The 17,931-nt window shown below is 39.6% G+C and overlaps 1 protein-coding gene across 1 annotated transcript in view; it reads right to left on the bottom strand.

Moving 5' to 3' along the window:
- Window positions 1-84: 84 nt before the first annotated feature.
- The window catches only part of plcd3a (phospholipase C, delta 3a), a 28,728-nt gene continuing 10,881 nt past the window's right edge, over window positions 85-17,931 (bottom strand). The window contains exons 2-15 of the mRNA XM_063472308.1: window positions 15,092-15,256; window positions 9,402-9,630; window positions 8,435-8,564; window positions 7,677-7,902; window positions 4,868-5,069; window positions 4,630-4,774; window positions 4,257-4,409; window positions 4,020-4,172; window positions 3,775-3,925; window positions 3,507-3,623; window positions 3,146-3,324; window positions 1,988-2,123; window positions 1,509-1,658; window positions 85-1,394 (exon numbers count right to left, since the gene is read on the bottom strand). Of these exons, the coding sequence (XP_063328378.1) occupies window positions 1,252-1,394; window positions 1,509-1,658; window positions 1,988-2,123; window positions 3,146-3,324; window positions 3,507-3,623; window positions 3,775-3,925; window positions 4,020-4,172; window positions 4,257-4,409; window positions 4,630-4,774; window positions 4,868-5,069; window positions 7,677-7,902; window positions 8,435-8,564; window positions 9,402-9,630; window positions 15,092-15,256 (2,279 nt within the window). The 3' untranslated portion in view covers window positions 85-1,251. The remainder of the gene's footprint in view (window positions 1,395-1,508; window positions 1,659-1,987; window positions 2,124-3,145; window positions 3,325-3,506; window positions 3,624-3,774; window positions 3,926-4,019; window positions 4,173-4,256; window positions 4,410-4,629; window positions 4,775-4,867; window positions 5,070-7,676; window positions 7,903-8,434; window positions 8,565-9,401; window positions 9,631-15,091; window positions 15,257-17,931) is intronic.

Below are 17,931 nucleotides of genomic sequence, written 5' to 3'. Positions count from 1 at the left end.
TTGATAGTTCTAATGTTGGAATGTAAAGATTTATCATGTTTTAGGCTGACAGCTTTAGAGTACCACAGAAAAGTCAGACAAAAATTCACAGATTAGAACCTTCTGGTTATGCATTTATTAAAGTGTCAGGTGTCCACACACAACACTGTGGACTTTTGAAACTTAAACAGACACTTGTATCTTTTGACAGCATGTGAAAAAAATTGTTAGAAGTGCTTTATAAAAACATTTTTCTTGCAAACATAACCACTCAAACGCATCCCACAGCTTCTATATTAAACATTAAGAGAGCAAAGTTTTACTTCACTCACTATTAAATACATATTACATTCTTCTCAAAACCAGCGTGACCATTAAAACTGTAATTACAGTAATTACTTTTCATCGCTGGACCATTTTATTATCAGTGAACCTCCTTATAAGAGTATTAAAAGATTCACTGTAGCCTGGAGTAATTAATGGTTGTATTAGATTGATGCAATTAGTTTTTAACAGCATTTTTTCTAGATCTGAATACGAAGACAAAAGTTGACAAAATGAAAGAAGCTTATATGGAAATACTGTATCGTTAAAAGTCAAATATGATTTTAAACAAGCACATTTGAACATATGTGAAATGATGCTAAGATAAAATACAAGACATTTAAGAAAAAAGCTTATCTTTGCAAGTTAAGCCTGTCATGTTCTGCTGGAAGATGTGAGAATATGTTAACATTTGTCTTCCAGAGAGAATTTAAAAGTGCCCAGATATGGGCCACGGCGCCCTGGGGCACTCACTAACACAAAATTAAATCTGTATTACAGCACAGTTAATGCTGCCAATAATAACATCTAAAACACTGATGTTTATGTATATTGTCAAACACAGTTAGTTACACTTGGTTTACATCTCATTGCAATTCTGTTATAGCGTCAATTTAAGAAGTGCTATTTTACTTAAGCGATCATTATTCTTCAAGTTAAAAAAACACGTTAAAAAATAAAATGATGACATAAAATAAATGATCTTCATTCTCTCTAACAGTCCCTTTTCTGCATTTTTTTATGAATTACAGTCACCAGAGGGCATGTCTCCATCTCTGACAGACACCTTTCTTCAAGCACTGGGAAGTGGTTTTGTGTAAATTGGACCACTTGGGGTCTGAACTGTAAGACAACAGCAGCATTCTGTCTCTGTCTGTTTACACTCGGAGCTCCTCCTTCCAAGGTCCTTCATTGTCCAGATATCTGATTGTCTTGTTCAGATGTGTGTCACGCTTTGCCTTTGGCAGCGGCAATACGCTCAGCCATAGTTTTGACAGGAACACCTCTGCGAGTCACTTTGACATGGATAAAGAGTGTAGCAGGAGAAAGGCTAGAACCATCTGCCTTCAGTAAGTGAATATGTCGATAACCTGGGTGGGGAGAAGAAACAAAAAAAACAAAAGAGTATGACACATATTAAAAAGAACATCCGAGAGTGAAGAACTGGTAGACGACTGACTTGTAGACTAAATCTTAAAAAGCACCTATGCGAAAGCTTGTAAAAGGTAAAGTGAACTGCCCCACAAAGTCATTTTTGGCAGCATGATCGTGATCCTCCACTACAAACCGCACCAGGGCCAGCTCAGGGACCTGCAGCTGGAAGCTCAGAGTACAGTCCCAGCGAGGGTTGAAACCTGCAGAGGGCGCACAAGAGCTGTAAATACACCATCTGGTGCATTAAACCTTTCAAACAAACTAATCATGGCATTGGATTGAATAGACTCCTACACAAATATATATTCCAAGATTTGAATAAGGTACAAAGAAGCTTTCTGACATCATCTCTTGTCTCCTGTCACTGCATTATAAAAGTAACACTGATTTACAGAAATGCCTGCATTTAATTTAAATATGCATAGATAACAAAGATATTATCGCTCTGCAAAGAAAAAAAAAAATCATATAAAAATAAATTTTAAAAATTTTATTGTTGTGGATAAAAAAAATAAATAATAAAAATTACCATTGTTGTCAATGCGGTGGGTTTTTTGTCTTGCTTTATCAATAGACACCCCATGAATTTCCACCCACACTTGTGGATCCACAATGGAGCTCGCCTTCTCTGTGTTGATTTTTGGCAGCTGTTGTGCAGATATTATCTGAAAAAGCAAAACGTAATTCGTCATTGTGTGCATGAAATTATCATTAGAAATGTATAAAAAGTCTATTAGAGGCAACTTTTTTATAAAATCCGAAATTGCAAATTGCCCTAACAGGGCTGGACAGTCTGGATAGCACACAATAGCTCTATGTTTAGACTCTAGTTTAGACATAAGGGAACTCTTCCAGAGGAACAACAGAGGATGGCCTCTCCTCTATGATAAAAATTTAAGTATGGACAGTAATAACGAGCTAAATGACACTCCGAAAAATAAACTTGCCACAAAAAGGAAGGAAACTTACTTTTTTCTTCTAACAATGTTTCTTAGCAATAAATTCTATACTGTTGGAAAGCCTCTTTATTTGTCTATAAAAAAAAAACAAGACATACCAGGGGCCTCACAACAGCCTAGTACCTCCTCCTCATGCTGGTGACCAGCTTGGTCGCACACTGCTGTGGGATGGGATGACATTTTTCAACCAGCATTTACTGCTGTTAAACTACCAATATGTCTTGTTTCTTCACAATTCAATTATCCAATCCAATAAATGACACCAAACAAGAGTTAATAGCAGAATAAGCTGTTTGGTGTTGGCAGAGAAGATTTGGCAAGTTTTTCATGAGTGCAACCCACATACTGCTCAACCCACAAATGCATTTTCCTTACAAATGTGGTATCCTTCCAGTGGCACATACGATTTACTACCAAGAAGTATTGCTACCACAAAGAAATAACCAACCAAACACTAATTTCCTTTTTTTATGTTAAGTTTAGAACAGCGGTACAGAAATCTTACTATAACATCTATCTCCTCCTTAACAGGTAGGCACATCTGAACGAAACTTTGGAAAAACTTCATCACATATACTGCAGTTATTAAAATCTATATGCTTTAAAAAATATTTAAATTCTTTAGATTTTGTATATATATATATATATATATATATATAGATATAGATATAGATATAGTTCATTTCATCATCCCCCTGTAAATGTGATTCTTAGTAACAGTTACTCACTCGTATAGTCAGCTGAGTGGGGGTATGACCGGGTCCTCCTCCCGTGTTTTCTGGGTTAAAGTTGGATGTGGGACTGCACAGGAAGCTGGGTTTGAGGACGTATCCACAGCCACCATTTGCGAGGAAGCGGCCCTGGTTCAGGTCCATTTGCTCCCCAGCAGTCTGGAAGTTTAGAGCCACTTAACGGCACAAAGAGGAAAGTGGAGGGACACGGGATTAAATTAACGGAATCAGAGATGTCAGTGGGTTACATGTGACATGACAGTAAATTTACAGAAATAAAACACGTCTCTGGGTTTTTAAAAAACTTTTTTTTGCTTCCATCTGAACAGCAGTGTAGCTTTCAGTGTGGAGTACCAACCCAGCTGGCATCCACAGTTCCACATTTCCTGAGGATCATAGTTGGATGATTGAAGGCGCTGGCCACAAGGGTAGATCCGGCTCAGCTGCCTGCTGTTGTGTCTTACAAAAAGCTTCCCTGTAAATGAAAAGACAGAAATCCACAAGCCATGATATGTTGAGGGCTAATTATATTTTCTGTAGAACCAGCTGCACAAAAGACATGATGCTGGCAAAGTTTTTGAGTTTCTCTCTCTGATGTCAAGATGCAATTATTTCAACAATTGTACCAGACTCTTTGATGTGCTTGAGGGCATCGTTTTCAGAGAAAGAAGACATTTCATTTGGCGGTTTTTCAGACACATTTCCAAACCCGCGGAAGGGGACACTCTTGCAGTAAACCACCAGGTCGGATAGCTCGGGGCACAGTTTCGAACGGACCTGGAAAAGGCAATGCAAAGAAAATTGGTCAATTAACTAAAGTGTTTGTGTTAACAGCTTCCACGACTCAATAACAAGCCTTTCTTGAACTGACCTTTGCAGGATCCTTCATGGGTGTGCTCTTAATGCTGCTGGCTAGTTCATCTTCAGAGCTCGAAGAGAAGCTGGTGCAGCTGCTGTTCTTCACCAGCTCACCCAGGTGAGGAGTGTGTTTCTTTCCTTTTACCAAAATACGCCCCTTAAGCTCCTGCAGGGAAGGCCATTGGAATAAATTACTTTATTAGAAAAGCAAATGGGTCCAGCTGTGCTTGTATGTGTGTGGTTGTTGTACTTCGGGAGAAGGCAGGTCTCTCAGTGGCTGGTCACTAAGAGGCTTGGTGAGCAGTTTTTTGCCCAGGATACTACGGAGGTGTTTGTCCATGACAGCCTGCTGCTCCACAGAACAGTGATTCTCCAAGGACAGAATTAGAGGGTATGGGGACGTCTGCAGGGAGAAACACAGGAAAACTCTTATGCTAAGCCATTAAAATGCAATTAGATCGCATTATAGCAATGCAAAACCCAAGAGTATAATACTATACAAAATACCACAGGATTGCCTCAGAGTCAGGTGTATAACCAAAAGAAGTGCAGTGTGTTGGCACAGCTGTGAGCACAACGCATAACTGCATATTTCCATGAGTGAAAGCTACAAAATCTCTTACCTTGAAGGCATACTGACCGATGGTTTCAATTACTTCCTTAAAGGGCACTTTGGAGGTGAGTGTGTGCCCGTGGTAGATGACAGGTTCACCTTTATCTCCATCCCAGCAGTCTAGCTCCACACAGCGGCAGCCCTGAATTAGAGCCCTGACAGTGACAGATTTATTCATTTGAAACCGCAGGCACATATCTCACTAGACTGACTGAGGGCCAATGTTGCATTCTTCTCTGTCTCAATACCTCATGTACGGCTCAGTGCTGCTCGCACCGGTGACTTGGTCCTTGGTAAGGTAAGTGTTGTGTGACGAGGAGATGAAGTAATGGGCCAGGGGGTGGGTCATATCCTGGTAAACTCTGGCATGGTTAGGGTTGAAGACATCATTCTCCAGAGACAGCATGTACATGGTGAAACCATTTTGTGTCATGAGCAGGTTCTTCTGAGCTGCAATAGATGGTATTATATTTCCATCAATTTGTAATCTTTAAGTGGATTTAACAGGATAATGAAGGGCTTTAAACAAGTTAAAAGAAAGCAGGGATACATGGAAGACATGAAATGGCATAACATATCAGCCTATGTATATCATTTAGGAAGCAGAGGACAGCATGAGGAAGAAAGCTCAAAACTGTGGAAAGGGAATCAGACCTAGAGTTGCCAGAAGTATTATTTCTTCTTTTATGCTGTTGATTTACATAATTAATAATATATATTATGCTATAAGTGCATTAAACTTGACTTTTCCTGTATTTAACAATCGGTTGAATTCAATTCAGTTTAAATGACACCAAAATTAGGTTGCAGTTGGTTTTTAGCATGCAACATTAAAACAGGACAACACTGGCCACAACCACCAAACAGGTGGGCCTCTGAAAATAGATAACCAAGTTTTAGAAAAAAAACAATGTTGGTGTGCACAAACCAGAGACAGATAAACAAATCACAAACCGGCACAACTCAGATAACCTAGCCTGCAAATGTACTATTTTTTTATTGAGACCTCTCATGAACATAAGAGGTTTATAAAACTTTTTTAGAGTTATATTCTATTAAATATATATACCGGTATCCAATCTAAGGAATAATTTCTTGTCTTAATTTGAAACTAAATTCTGTCAAACAGTTGACTCATAACTACATTCTTCCTGTGGTTAATATTATTTCTTGTTTACAGTAATTATTGTCAAGGGAATTAGTTGTACTGGTGACCAATCCAGGGTGTAGTCTGCCTTTTCCCAAATGACAGCTGGGATAGGCTCCACCCCCCTTAAATGGTTAAACAGTTAAAGAAATGGATGGATTGACTGGAACAGCCTTACTTAGTTTGGTATTACAAACAGTTTATGTTATTTAATTATAAAAAAAAACACTTAGTAACTGGAGCACAACTCAAGTAGTTCAGTGATTTATCTCAACTTGTGCTACTGTTGTACTTGCTTAGTTATTTTATTTTCTTTTCTTTTGGTTTTTTTTTATATCCTCCTTAGACCCAGAAATTAATTTTTGTCCTCCTTGAAGGGCATGAGTCTAAGACCTCTACACCAAGCGCCATTTATACAATCTATATGAGACCTACTGTACTGTGAAGAGGATATATTTTTATTAATGCCACATTTGGAGCAATAGGGCAAACAGAACACTTGGACTTTCTTCTTGAAATGATGGGAACTGTAGCTTCCATATTTTATGACCACAGGGCAGTTTAAGTGATTTTTTTTAACAGATATGTTTAGTAATTTTACTCTTTTCATAAACAAAACTTTTATTCAGTGTCCTTTACAGTGGACAGCAGAACTTACCACCTCACTTTTTCATGTCCATCATTTAGAAAGCAGAGGACAGATGGAGGAAAAAAAGCTCAAAATTGTGGAAAGGGAATCAGACCTAGAGTTGCTTAAAGTTTGATTTCTTCTTTTATCCTGTTGATTTACATAATTAATAATATATAATATGGTAGAAATGCATTCAAAACCCAATGTTGGTGTGCACAAGCCAGAGACAGATAAACAAATTACAAACAGGCACAACTCAGATAACCTAGGCTCCAAATGTACCATTTCATGTAGACCTCTTATAAACATACAAGGTTTACAAGGCTTTTTTAGAGTATAGAGTTATATGCACACTAAATCTATATTTTAATAGATATATATATAATGCAATCTAAGGAACTCATGCAAGGAGCCTCTCTGTCATACCATTCCTGATCACTATTAATGCTTTGGGTGATGAGACCTAAAAACCCCGGTTGAGGTGAGTATTAGGTGTACAGAATGAAGTTTAATAAAAAGCATGATGTTGATAGGTTACATGTTAAAATTATGTTTTAATGCTCAGATTTGTTTCCTTCTTTTTATTCAGAAATCCACCAAAAATGGAACCAATATCATTCATTCTGTAATCAAACATGATGTCCATTACGAGGGACAGAAGATTAAAATAAATAAATAGCTTTTTTTCTGTAATATGTTTCTCTCAAACACAATACTTATATCCCTTTATGCCCCTTTATGTCACAAATCTCAGATCATGTCAGACTGTTTCTTGAGCATGACAATGAGTTCACTGTACTCAAAGTCACCAAAAGAGCACCTTTAGGATGTGGTGGAAGGAGAGATTTCTATTTTGGATGTGCAGCTGACAGATCTGCAGGAACAGTGTGATGTCATCATGACCAAAAATCAGGATTGTTTCCTGAACATTCTTGAATCAATGCTATATAGAAGGAGGCCGAAACGGGTACTAAGAAGGCATACCTATTAAAAATGGTTAGTGAATGGTTAGCACTGTCATTATGGCTGAATTATAATAACTCAGTGATAAGAAAAGCGAAACAAAGTACAACTTTTCTTTCTTAAAACAAAGAGCTCTCACTGGTGGATTGCTTTTTTTGCACAGCAGCAGGATTGTGCCTCAGATTTTATGGTGATAGGCTAAATTGCTATTTCTTTTGTATGGAGACGGCATCAAAAGTCACATTCAGAATGTATTTATATGTAAATATTTTGGGTTCCTCCTTTGAGTCCTTTAATGAGTGCTTTTACAACTTACCCCAGTCATTGAGCTCATAGGTGAGTATAAGACTCCGAGCATGATTCAGCGACGCGTCCTCCCCTTGGTCTCCCAGGAAATCACGCAGCTCAGCAGTGGAGAGCACACTACCTTTACTTGAATAGTGTCTAAACACGGCATCTAGCTCAGGCCGTCGCAGCAGCTCCCTGCAGAACTCTTCAATTTCTGTATGATCCAGGCGGCCATCGCCAGATCGGTCACACCGCTGAGGTGCACAGAAGAGGTGTGTTAAAAAGAGCCAAGAAAGAGAACACACAGAGAAGAAAATAGACAAATATCAAAGGCTGTTCGCTTTTATTTTGGGAGTGCATCAAACTCCCTGTGGGAAAAACACCTCTATAATAATTCAACGCAGCTGTGCGCACCTACATTGAAAACATGCTTCTCTGCACTGTAAGCTGCACAGAGAAGAAGAATAACACTAACAATTCTGCTATAATAGTGAAGTGAGGGACATAGCAGGTAGTAATCCCTGCACAAAAAAGAAATAAATGGCTCGTGATTTGTTGTGGGGAAGATAAGAGGGAGGGGGTAAAGATGTGGAGTGAGGCCGGTGGTTGGCTTGCTGCTGGGGTTGGTAATTGAACACAGACTCTGGACTCCAGGGTGTCCGAGTAAAATGATACCTCCTTAACCAGATAGCAACAACTCTACAGCTCTGTACTTCCCTCACTTCTTTACACTCAGTGCTGCAGTATAATGAGCATGCAGGTACTAAAACATCACATGACTCTGACCTTGAATAAGCAGCGGGCATATTGCTCGCTCACGTCAATGTTGATCATTAGCAGCAGCCGTTTGACCTCATCGTAGCTCATCTTGCCGTCGTTGTTCTGATCTGCTCGCTTGAGGTACCCTCGAATCCAAGTGTAGGGAGTTAAGAAATCAAGCAAGACTAAAGCATAGGGTCAATCTGTTAAGACGATACTTTCATATGGGATGTTACTGGGTTTTATTTGTTATAAATCCACTTAATACCTGCTCTTTTCCCAAGGGAGATTATTTTTGCTAAACCTCCTTTTTCTTATATTTGATCTCTTTTTTATTCTATCCTACTGTTATTGAAAGGGTCTGTATTTTTCCTTTTCATACTCACCCTTTCTAGCAAGAATTAAAGGACAAAATGCATGTTTGGTACATGAATTTGATTTGAAACTGAGTCAAGTAAAGCATTATCTTCCAAAACAGATACTGAAATTGTCTCTTAGTGTTTTTCCAGACTGATAATGCTATAGCCTTTTGACACGATAACTATCAGCAACTGACTCATCTTTATGCATTTAGTGCTTTTCACATTGTGTTGGACCATTAAAGCAAAAGCCTTTTACAATTCAATGTCAATTTTTAACCTGTTGACAGTTTATGGTGTCCTTGCACAGCCACATAAAGTGAAAAGCATTTGCTTTACTTGACGTCAGTTTTATTTCACAATGAAAACAAAATGAGAAACAAACAGAGCAGCGGGGAAGATCTTATACTCTACCTGAACACTACACTGCTATTTTCCTCTGGCTATGAGAGATTATAATTAAGAGTGATAGCTGGCCTATATTTAGACAGGGCTTTTTTGTCGAGCAATTACCGCTCACCTTAGCTATGCTGTGTACGTAGGACGGTACATGTGACAGCAGAGTCAGTCACCATAGCAATGCTGCCTCAGCTACGCTATATTTATTCTAGCATATCGGAAATTGGGCAGGATATTGGTCCAGTTTTTCCTTCTGACTCATGCTGGCCACTCGCTCCTTTAACATGCGGAGACCTCGCACCCAGTGCTGAGCTTCCTCTGCAGTGGGGCACTTCAGGTCCAGGCTCTTCCTGGCTCCTTTGAAGACCACTGTGAAGCACTGGTTCTCTGGTAGGGTTCCAGACAGCCGCCTCAGTGCCTCCGACTGGTAGCCTTCACACACACACTCCACCTCCGTCACTGCAACTGGGACAGGAGCGATAATGTTGATGAGTAAACTGCTTCAGCAGGATAGCATGGTTGCACAAGAAGAAGCTAAAGGTCAAGTGTGAGGCGTTTTTAGAGAATGCGAGTGACACATTAATGAGACTGAAACATATTGGGATCCACACATGTTTGTCAGCACACTAATTTTAAAACAAAAAAAAAAATGACATGAGAGTAATGACTTAGACCTTCAGTGTGAGGTTCCTGTACTGACAGCTTAAGAATCAGGCTTCATTTAAAGTATGAGACATGAAAAAAAGAAATCTAACTGTGCTGCTAGAGGCCATTCAGTATCAGATAAAATATAGTCTAAAATATATATGAATGTTTTCAGTAAAAGTATTTAAATGAAATCTTGTGCCCCCCCCCCCATAAAATTAAAACCTATTTATTCAAAGTTTTATTTATTTATTATTATTTTTCAAAAGGTTGTGTGGATGCCACCTGCAGCGGCTCGCCACCTGCCTGACTAAGAATTACCAAGAAAATTATTATATTCAGGAAAGTTCAAATGGGCTATTTCCTTAATCTAAAAGTAAAAAATAATTAAGGGATTTCTCATTTACCGTAAATACATTTTCCGTAGCGCAGCAAATAGCACATTTGCCCTACATGTTCACAATCAGGAGGAAACATAAAACCCAACCACCAGGGGTCAAAAGTAGCGTCCTATTGCCAGCTCCAACCTGGGATAAATGGGAGGGGTGTGGGAAATAAAGGAGCAGCTGCATGTACGGTACATCGCATCATCATAATATTAAGACAGCCCCAAAACATATCTGCACCCAAACGACCACTCCTAAAAAGAATATAAATAACCAGCAACGAGGTCTTGTTTATTTCAGCATGACAGTAGCAAACATGTTCTGCATTCTGCACAACATCACTTTGTAAAGCCGGTTGTGAATCCAGTCTGTCCACAGTTCAGACCAGTGAGTCATTAAAAGCTTTTGGCATGCCAAAGAAGAAGTAGAAGAAGAAGAAGAAGCAGCAGCTACTGTTGGCTACTCCCATATTCACAAGGGGTTGGCTTCAAAACTTAAAAATTCATAAGCATTGCAAGTTTTAACATTTTATATGCTCTTTGTACTTTAGTAAGGAAATATAGGATTTACGTTATTTGTTTTTATTTACTTTTTTTTTTCAGCTCAAAAAGGGGAAAGGAGTTCTTTTCCCAAAAAATATGCATATGCATTTTTACATTTTGAATCTCAACAATTCAACATCCTTAAAGGGCATAAGTGCACTGCACTGCAAGTCTTCATTTTTGGCCCAGGAAAAAACCTCAGATTTACAACTATAAACGAGGGGAGGAAACAGGCTGGCACTAACACACAGTGTCTCCTAGTCTATTCTAACACTAGAACTTTATTCAGCACAGGAGCTCTTCTGCTTCTGCACTGAGATGCCTGCTGGGCAATAAGTATTCTCTGACAATAACCTCATTCTCTTGCTAGAGGTCATAAAAGCCTCTGCAATCCACCTCTTCGAAATTACTCCACATTCTTCCTTTGTGGTCATCTCGGAGCCATGGTAAAAGTACCATATACATGTGGGTGTGTGCCCATGTGTAGTGTGAAGGTTTAGGTGATGTATTTTATGCCAGGATCACACGCAAACCTGAACTTCAGACATTAGATCAAATCAGACCTGGGAGCCTAGAAAGAGGGAAGAGAGCCAGACCTTTATCCCGTACAGAGATTTGGTCCTCAGCAGCCTGCCAGTGTCTTAAGTGGTCACTCTGTTCTCACGCTGCTTGATGTCATCATTCTATGGAGTGTTACACGCTGCAGCTCGGCCGCTCTGTGTCTATTTGCGGCATGGCTGGCACAATCAAGACGGCCTTCACACCCATTGACCCACAAACCTGCCCACCCACGCACGCTGTGAGACAAGCGGGAAGGGTTAGGATTAAACTGCATTCTAACATAAGGGTGGAGAGCACAAACAGCACAGAGGTGGGAGAGCCAAAGGTCAGGCAACAAGGGAGAAAACAAAGCTGATCTCATATTACGTGCTCAAAGCTTTCCACCTTGAAGTAAATTTTCATTTCAACAGAAAGAATTAGCTACAAAGACCTAAATGGAATGGGAGACTGAACAGATGCTGCTGTGAAGTCTCTTTTGCTCTTTTACTTTCATTAACTCTTCCAGGAATTGTGCTTCGGTAATTTAGGCCGTCAGTCCAACTCTCTGATGCCGTGACAGAAGAGTTGCGCTCTGAACAAGATTTGTGTCCTACATACTGTGCTGACATCCATGAATTGATTCCCTGAATAACTAGATAAAAGACATTACTATCTTTCCCCCTGTGTGCTTTGGCACAACATCCTAATATAGCTACTACATGACTAGTTGTTTAAAACAGTGGGCTGAAAAGCAAAGCATTATAATAGCATTACATAATATAATGGATGAGCTGTGAAATTAAGTTTAAAGTCTACTAACTTCTTCCCCGACTATTTATATTTATTTATATTACTGAAAATTGTGCTTTGCAAAAGATACTTTAGGTACTCGAGGAGGTCTGATTGCTAAAAGCATTGAAAATAAATATTAACAGCAAAAAACCCCAAAAACAATCTCATCTGCTTTTGCAGTTTAATTTTACCCTTAAGCAACTTGCAAACCTCCAACTATAACTTATCTTGTTTTTCCCCTTGTGTACATAACCTTAAGGAGTTTGTGCAAAGAGTGATAACAGGCCCAAACTTGCATAAGTGGGAGTTGAGTCTATAGGATTCTATGTAATATCAGTTTTGTTTACCCGCTATAACAGAAAACACTCAATTCAATTAAACTTGGACATTGATCATTAGCTTGACGTTTGCTTTTCAAGGTGAAACATTCAAACATGGGGGAATCTCCACCTACCACTCTCAACCAGGGTAACCTATAGGCATGTTTCCTCTGTGTTGACTTTCTAGAGAGCAGCTACACTCTCCTTCCACATGTCAAACAATCACTGGAGTGATATTTAAAGGGCCTATCACAAGTTAGTCACACCCTGAAGCATACCATGCTTTTTCTGCAGTTTTACTTTTACTGAGAATATCTGCATTATAAATGTTGTGTTAAATAATACTTAAATTAGGCTACTGATACCATAATGTTCTATTGAGGACTTTCAAATAATCTTAATGCTTTCTGAAACTAAAGGAATAAATGCGCATTTAAGAAATTTCTGCACTGGCTTTACTTTTCAGTCTCAGAAGCTAAATCCAGTTTTATGGGCTGGCAAATTATAAACTGATCCCATCAAAGAGCTCATGCCAATTTCTGTCGGAGGTCTAAGTGTCAGAAAGACTATTAAATGTACAGTGGCTTGCAAAAGTATTCGGCCCCCTTGAACTTTTCCACAGTTTGTCACATTACAGCCACAATCATGAATCAATTTTATTGGAATTCCACGTGAAAGACCAATACAAAGTGGTGTACACGTGAGAAGTGGAATGGAAATCATACATGATTCCAAACATTTTTTACAAATAAATAACTGAAAAGTGGGGTGTGCGTAATTATTCAGCCCCCTGAGTCAATACTTTGTAGAACCACCTTTTGCTGCAATTACAGCTGCCATCTTTTAGGGTATGTCTCTACCAGCTTTGCACATCTAGAGACTGAAATTCTTGCCCATTCTTCTTTGCAAAACAGCTCCACAACTGCCCTGTGACGGCCTCAGAGGTTGTCTAAGAGAATATTGGGAGCAACAACACCATGAAGTCCAAAGAACACACCAGACAGGTCAGGGATAAAGTTATTGTGAAATTTAAAGCAGGCTTAGGCTACAAAAAGATTTCCCAAGCCTTGAACATCCCACGGAGCACTGTTGAAGCGATCATTCAGAAATGGAAGGAGTATGGCACAACTGTAAACCTACCAAGACAAGGCCGTCCACCTAAACTCACAGGCCGAACAAGGAGAGCGCTGATCAGAAATGCAGCCACGAGGCCCATGTTGACTCTGGACGAGCTGCAGAGACCTACAGCTCAGGTGAGGGAATCTGTCCATAGGACAACTATTAGTCGTGCACTGCACAAAGTTGGCCTTTATGGAAGAGTGGCAAGAAGAAAGCCATTGTTAACAGAAAACCATAAGAAGTCCCGTTTGCAGTTTCCCACAAGCCATGTGGGGGACACAGCAAACATGTGGAAGAAGGTGCTCTGGTCAGATGAGACCAAAATGGAACTTTTTGGCCAAAATGCAAAACGTTATGTGTGGTGGAAAACTAACACTGCACATCACTCTGAACACACCATCCCCACTGTCAAATATGGTGGTGGCAGCATCATGCTCTGGGGGTGCTTCTCTTCAGCAGGGACAGGGAAGCTGGTCAGAGTTGATGGGAAGATGGATGGAGCCAAATACAGGGCAATCTTGGAAGAAAACCTCTTGGAGTCTGCAAAAGACTTGAGACTGGGGCAGAGGTTCACCTTCCAGCAGGACAACGACCCTAAACATAAAGCCAGGGCAACAATGGAATGGTTTAAAACAAAACATATCCATGTGTTAGAATGGCCCAGTCAAAGTCCAGATCTAAATCCAATCAAGAATCTGTGGCAAGATCTGAAACCTGCTGTTCACAAACGCTGTCCATCTAATCTGACTGAGCTGGAGCTGTTTTGCAAAGAAGAATGGGCAAGAATTTCAGTCTCTAGATGTGCAAAGCTGGTAGAGACATACCCTAAAAGACTGGCAGCTGTAATTGCAGCAAAAGGTGGTTCTACAAAGTATTGACTCAGGGGGCTGAATAATTACGCACACCCCACTTTTCAGTTATTTATTTGTAAAAAATGTTTGGAATCATGTATGATTTTCGTTCCACTTCTCACGTGTACACCACTTTGTATTGGTCTTTCACATGGAATTCCAATAAAATTGACTCATGATTGTGGCTGTAATGTGACAAAATGTGGAAAGGTTCAAGGGGGCCGAATACTTTTGCAAGCCACTGTATATTAGGAAGTTTGAATTGGTAAGTCATAACCACTACAGATCACATGATTACCCTCCTCAGTTACCAGAGAAACTAGAACTGTCTTTAAATGGGCAAAGTAGGGGAGAGGGCAGAAGACAGAGCCAAGATAAAGCAGCTCAACAACCCCAAACAATGTGCAGGCTGAATGAGCGCACTGAATCACATCTCAGTTTCTATTGGACTAATGGCGGGACGCTTGCGTTGCTTGCTTTAAATATAATTCAGTTTGTGCTGTTCTCACGTATACTCTTCCATTACTTAAGTTTCCTTTCTATTTATCGTATTAGTTCACTCATGCTCACAATCAAAGCTCCTTTTCCTCCTCAACTCCTATTCATAACTAGCTCACTTCTCCTCTTCATTAGGTCATGATGTCTGCTCAAGCCAGCCCCCCACCCCACCACACACTGAGCTCTCCTTACAGAGTACTCTGACCATAAAGCTGGATTTCAGACAAACTTACATGTCTGCTGGGCTTTGCCTTTGCGGGAGCTCTTGGACTCGCACCACACGGTGAGTCCGTCCTCCAGCAGCCGCATGCTTCGGTTCCTTTGCCAACTTGTAGACCGAACTTTCAGCATGCTGGAACCCGCCATCATCACACGTATGTCCTCATTTTCATGAAGCCCTGGAGAATACACACATTCACAAAACAGAGCTGTTAATGCATGCATGACTCTGGTTGACACTGTGCAAATGCATCATCAGCAACTTAAGTTCAGCTTGTCTTCACATACATGCCTATTTTTTGATCAGTTTAATCAGGTTCATAAGTGCACATCTGTTTTCCCAAGTTCCTTAACTCTAATGCCAAACATATTATATTTGATACAGGAGTTTATGTCAGTGTTTGAGACCTCTAAATCATCATCAACAAAACCTAAATTAATTGCACATTAAATTTTTGGGCAATAGATTGCACGAAAGCCAGATGCAGTAAAACTGATACTGAAATTAAAAGTCACATACGCAAACTGATATTTAATTTCTTTCTTTTTTGTCAGAAGGTTCAATAAACTCTCCAGTATAAAAAAAAATTTCTGACAGTTATTTAGTGATTCAAGCTTCACAGGGCATACTTTTATGAAATTTTAGACAAATTACAGTGCAATGCTTTAACTGAAATGCTTAGCACAAAATTGACAGTGCTTACAGATTGATCCATCCATTCTCTTCCATTCTTATCCTTTTGAGGGTCGTAGCGGGGCTGGAGCCTATCCCAGCTGTCTTAGGGCAAGAGGCAGGGTACCACCTGGACAGGTCGCTAGTCTGTCGCAGGGCTAACACATAAAGACAGACAACCATTCGCACTCACATTCACAACTATGGGCAACTTTAGAGTTACCAATTAACCGAACTCCACTAACTGCATGTCTTTGGACTGTGGGAGGAAGCCGGAGTACCCTCAGAGAACCCACGCAAACAATATAATGTTTACTATGTTTATGCATCAAGACTGACAGAAGAGGATTTCTATAAGGGCTTGAAGTGCTGCTGTTTAAAGTTTATGCACACAAACTTAACCTTCTACACCGAATATCTAACGAGTTTGGTCAGTAGCTTGACAAGTGTTAAATGTTTGCTAAATGCAGCAGCTAGTGTGTTGTTATCATAATTTCCAATAAGTACACAATTAGCAGTTTGAATTAAGACAAAACTACCCTATGGAGAGTCACAAATTATGCATGTGAGTCTGTAGTGGATTTAAGAAGTGAACTATGGGTTCTGAGTACGTACTGTTAGCATGCTACATGCATTAACTTCAGCGAAAAGCTCAAGACATAATTGCCCGTGTTTGATGTGAATCTCATCGGTTTTGATCAAAAGTCTGACCTAGATGAAGCAAAAGGGATCACCTCTAAAGTACACTTCATGACATTCAGCCAGAGGCATTACAAATGTGACAATAAGCCATAAAGGGTCTACAAAATTTTGTGTCATTCCATGTAAGGAGTGTAGAGACATATCCTGGGGTCAACAACCGTTACTATCAAAAGAACAATTATTGAGTAACTTTTGCCCAACAAGTTCTGTGTGGAGCTGCAAAACATATTTGAACCTCATTTTAAAACTGACTGCATATGAACCATAGATTCATCAGCATTACTAATAGGTGTAAAAAATTAAATCACATGTGGCTACTCTGCTTTGTTTAACTTATAACCTTTTAAACAGTACATTTGCGCAATAACTGAAACTAGCCCTCTGACTGAACAATGGGCTGTGAGGTCAGCTCCTTGATCATTAATATGCAAATTGTCAGTTTCAGTCATTGTGCCATGTACTGTTTATAAGGTTGGGGAAACCTTCAGTCAGCTGAAACTGAAGAAGCCACCTGGATGAGTGACGAAACATTTCTCACACTGAAAATGCAACGACCAGATGAACAGAATCAACCTTTTGGGATTTACTTACCTGGATGATTGAACGTGCTTTAAGACACTGTGATGGTGGAAAATGATCAAAAGTCACAAATTTTGATATTGCATAAAAGAGTTTTAAAAAAGATACTAAAATAACATTTTAAAAAATGAGGCAGTTCTCATCTTTTTACTTCAGCGACATACAGCAATCAGCCTTCGGACCTGTAAACACAGTGATATCCTGCCTGTTCTTTTTAAATCACCTGTTTTATTATTTGCTAATTTCTTCCTGCAGAGCAAATCAGTAAGCCAGCAGCGCTGGCAGTGAAAGCAAACAAATCTGTCCGCACACCATTTCCTCAATAACTTTTTTTTTTTTTTTTCCATTTATAACTAGGGAGACTAAATGTTCATGTGTTTACATCCATGCAATCCACTGAGCCTCATATTAGAGTAAATGAAAATTAAGAGGATAACACAGGATATGCTTTTTTAAAAAAGCCACACAAAGTCATTGGAGACTTAACTCAACCTAATCCACTGTTTACATTGTCAGAACTGTAGTATGTGCCATTTCTGCAGCGTTAGCATGCCTAGCTATCTTACCCATCAGTCACTTAGGCCTAGAGAGTGTTTGGCGACCTTTTGGAAACCTCTGGTTGTTAAGGGAAAAAATGTATTCCCTGATTCACTGAAATCAGGTTTTTGATAGAGGGTGCTCTATCAAAAACCTTGTTGTGATTGCTTTGGTTGCTAGCAGATAATTGTGGTTACCTGTGGTTTGCATGAAAGATGCTGACTTGTCTGCAAACACTCACTATTTACTCTCTAAATGGTAGTGAAATTTGAAAGTGTGGTGGAAACCAGAAATGTAGAACGTTCACCTCCAGAGTAAAAGTTCCACGTCAGCGCTGAAGCCAACACATTGCAACAGGTGTAG

The sequence above is a fragment of the Pelmatolapia mariae genome, linkage group LG4 (assembly GCF_036321145.2).
Source record: "Pelmatolapia mariae isolate MD_Pm_ZW linkage group LG4, Pm_UMD_F_2, whole genome shotgun sequence".
In the NCBI taxonomy this organism is placed as follows: Eukaryota; Metazoa; Chordata; class Actinopteri; order Cichliformes; family Cichlidae; genus Pelmatolapia; species Pelmatolapia mariae.
The sequence above is the reverse complement of the archived record's forward strand: the minus strand, read 5'-3'. Positions and strand labels throughout refer to the sequence as shown.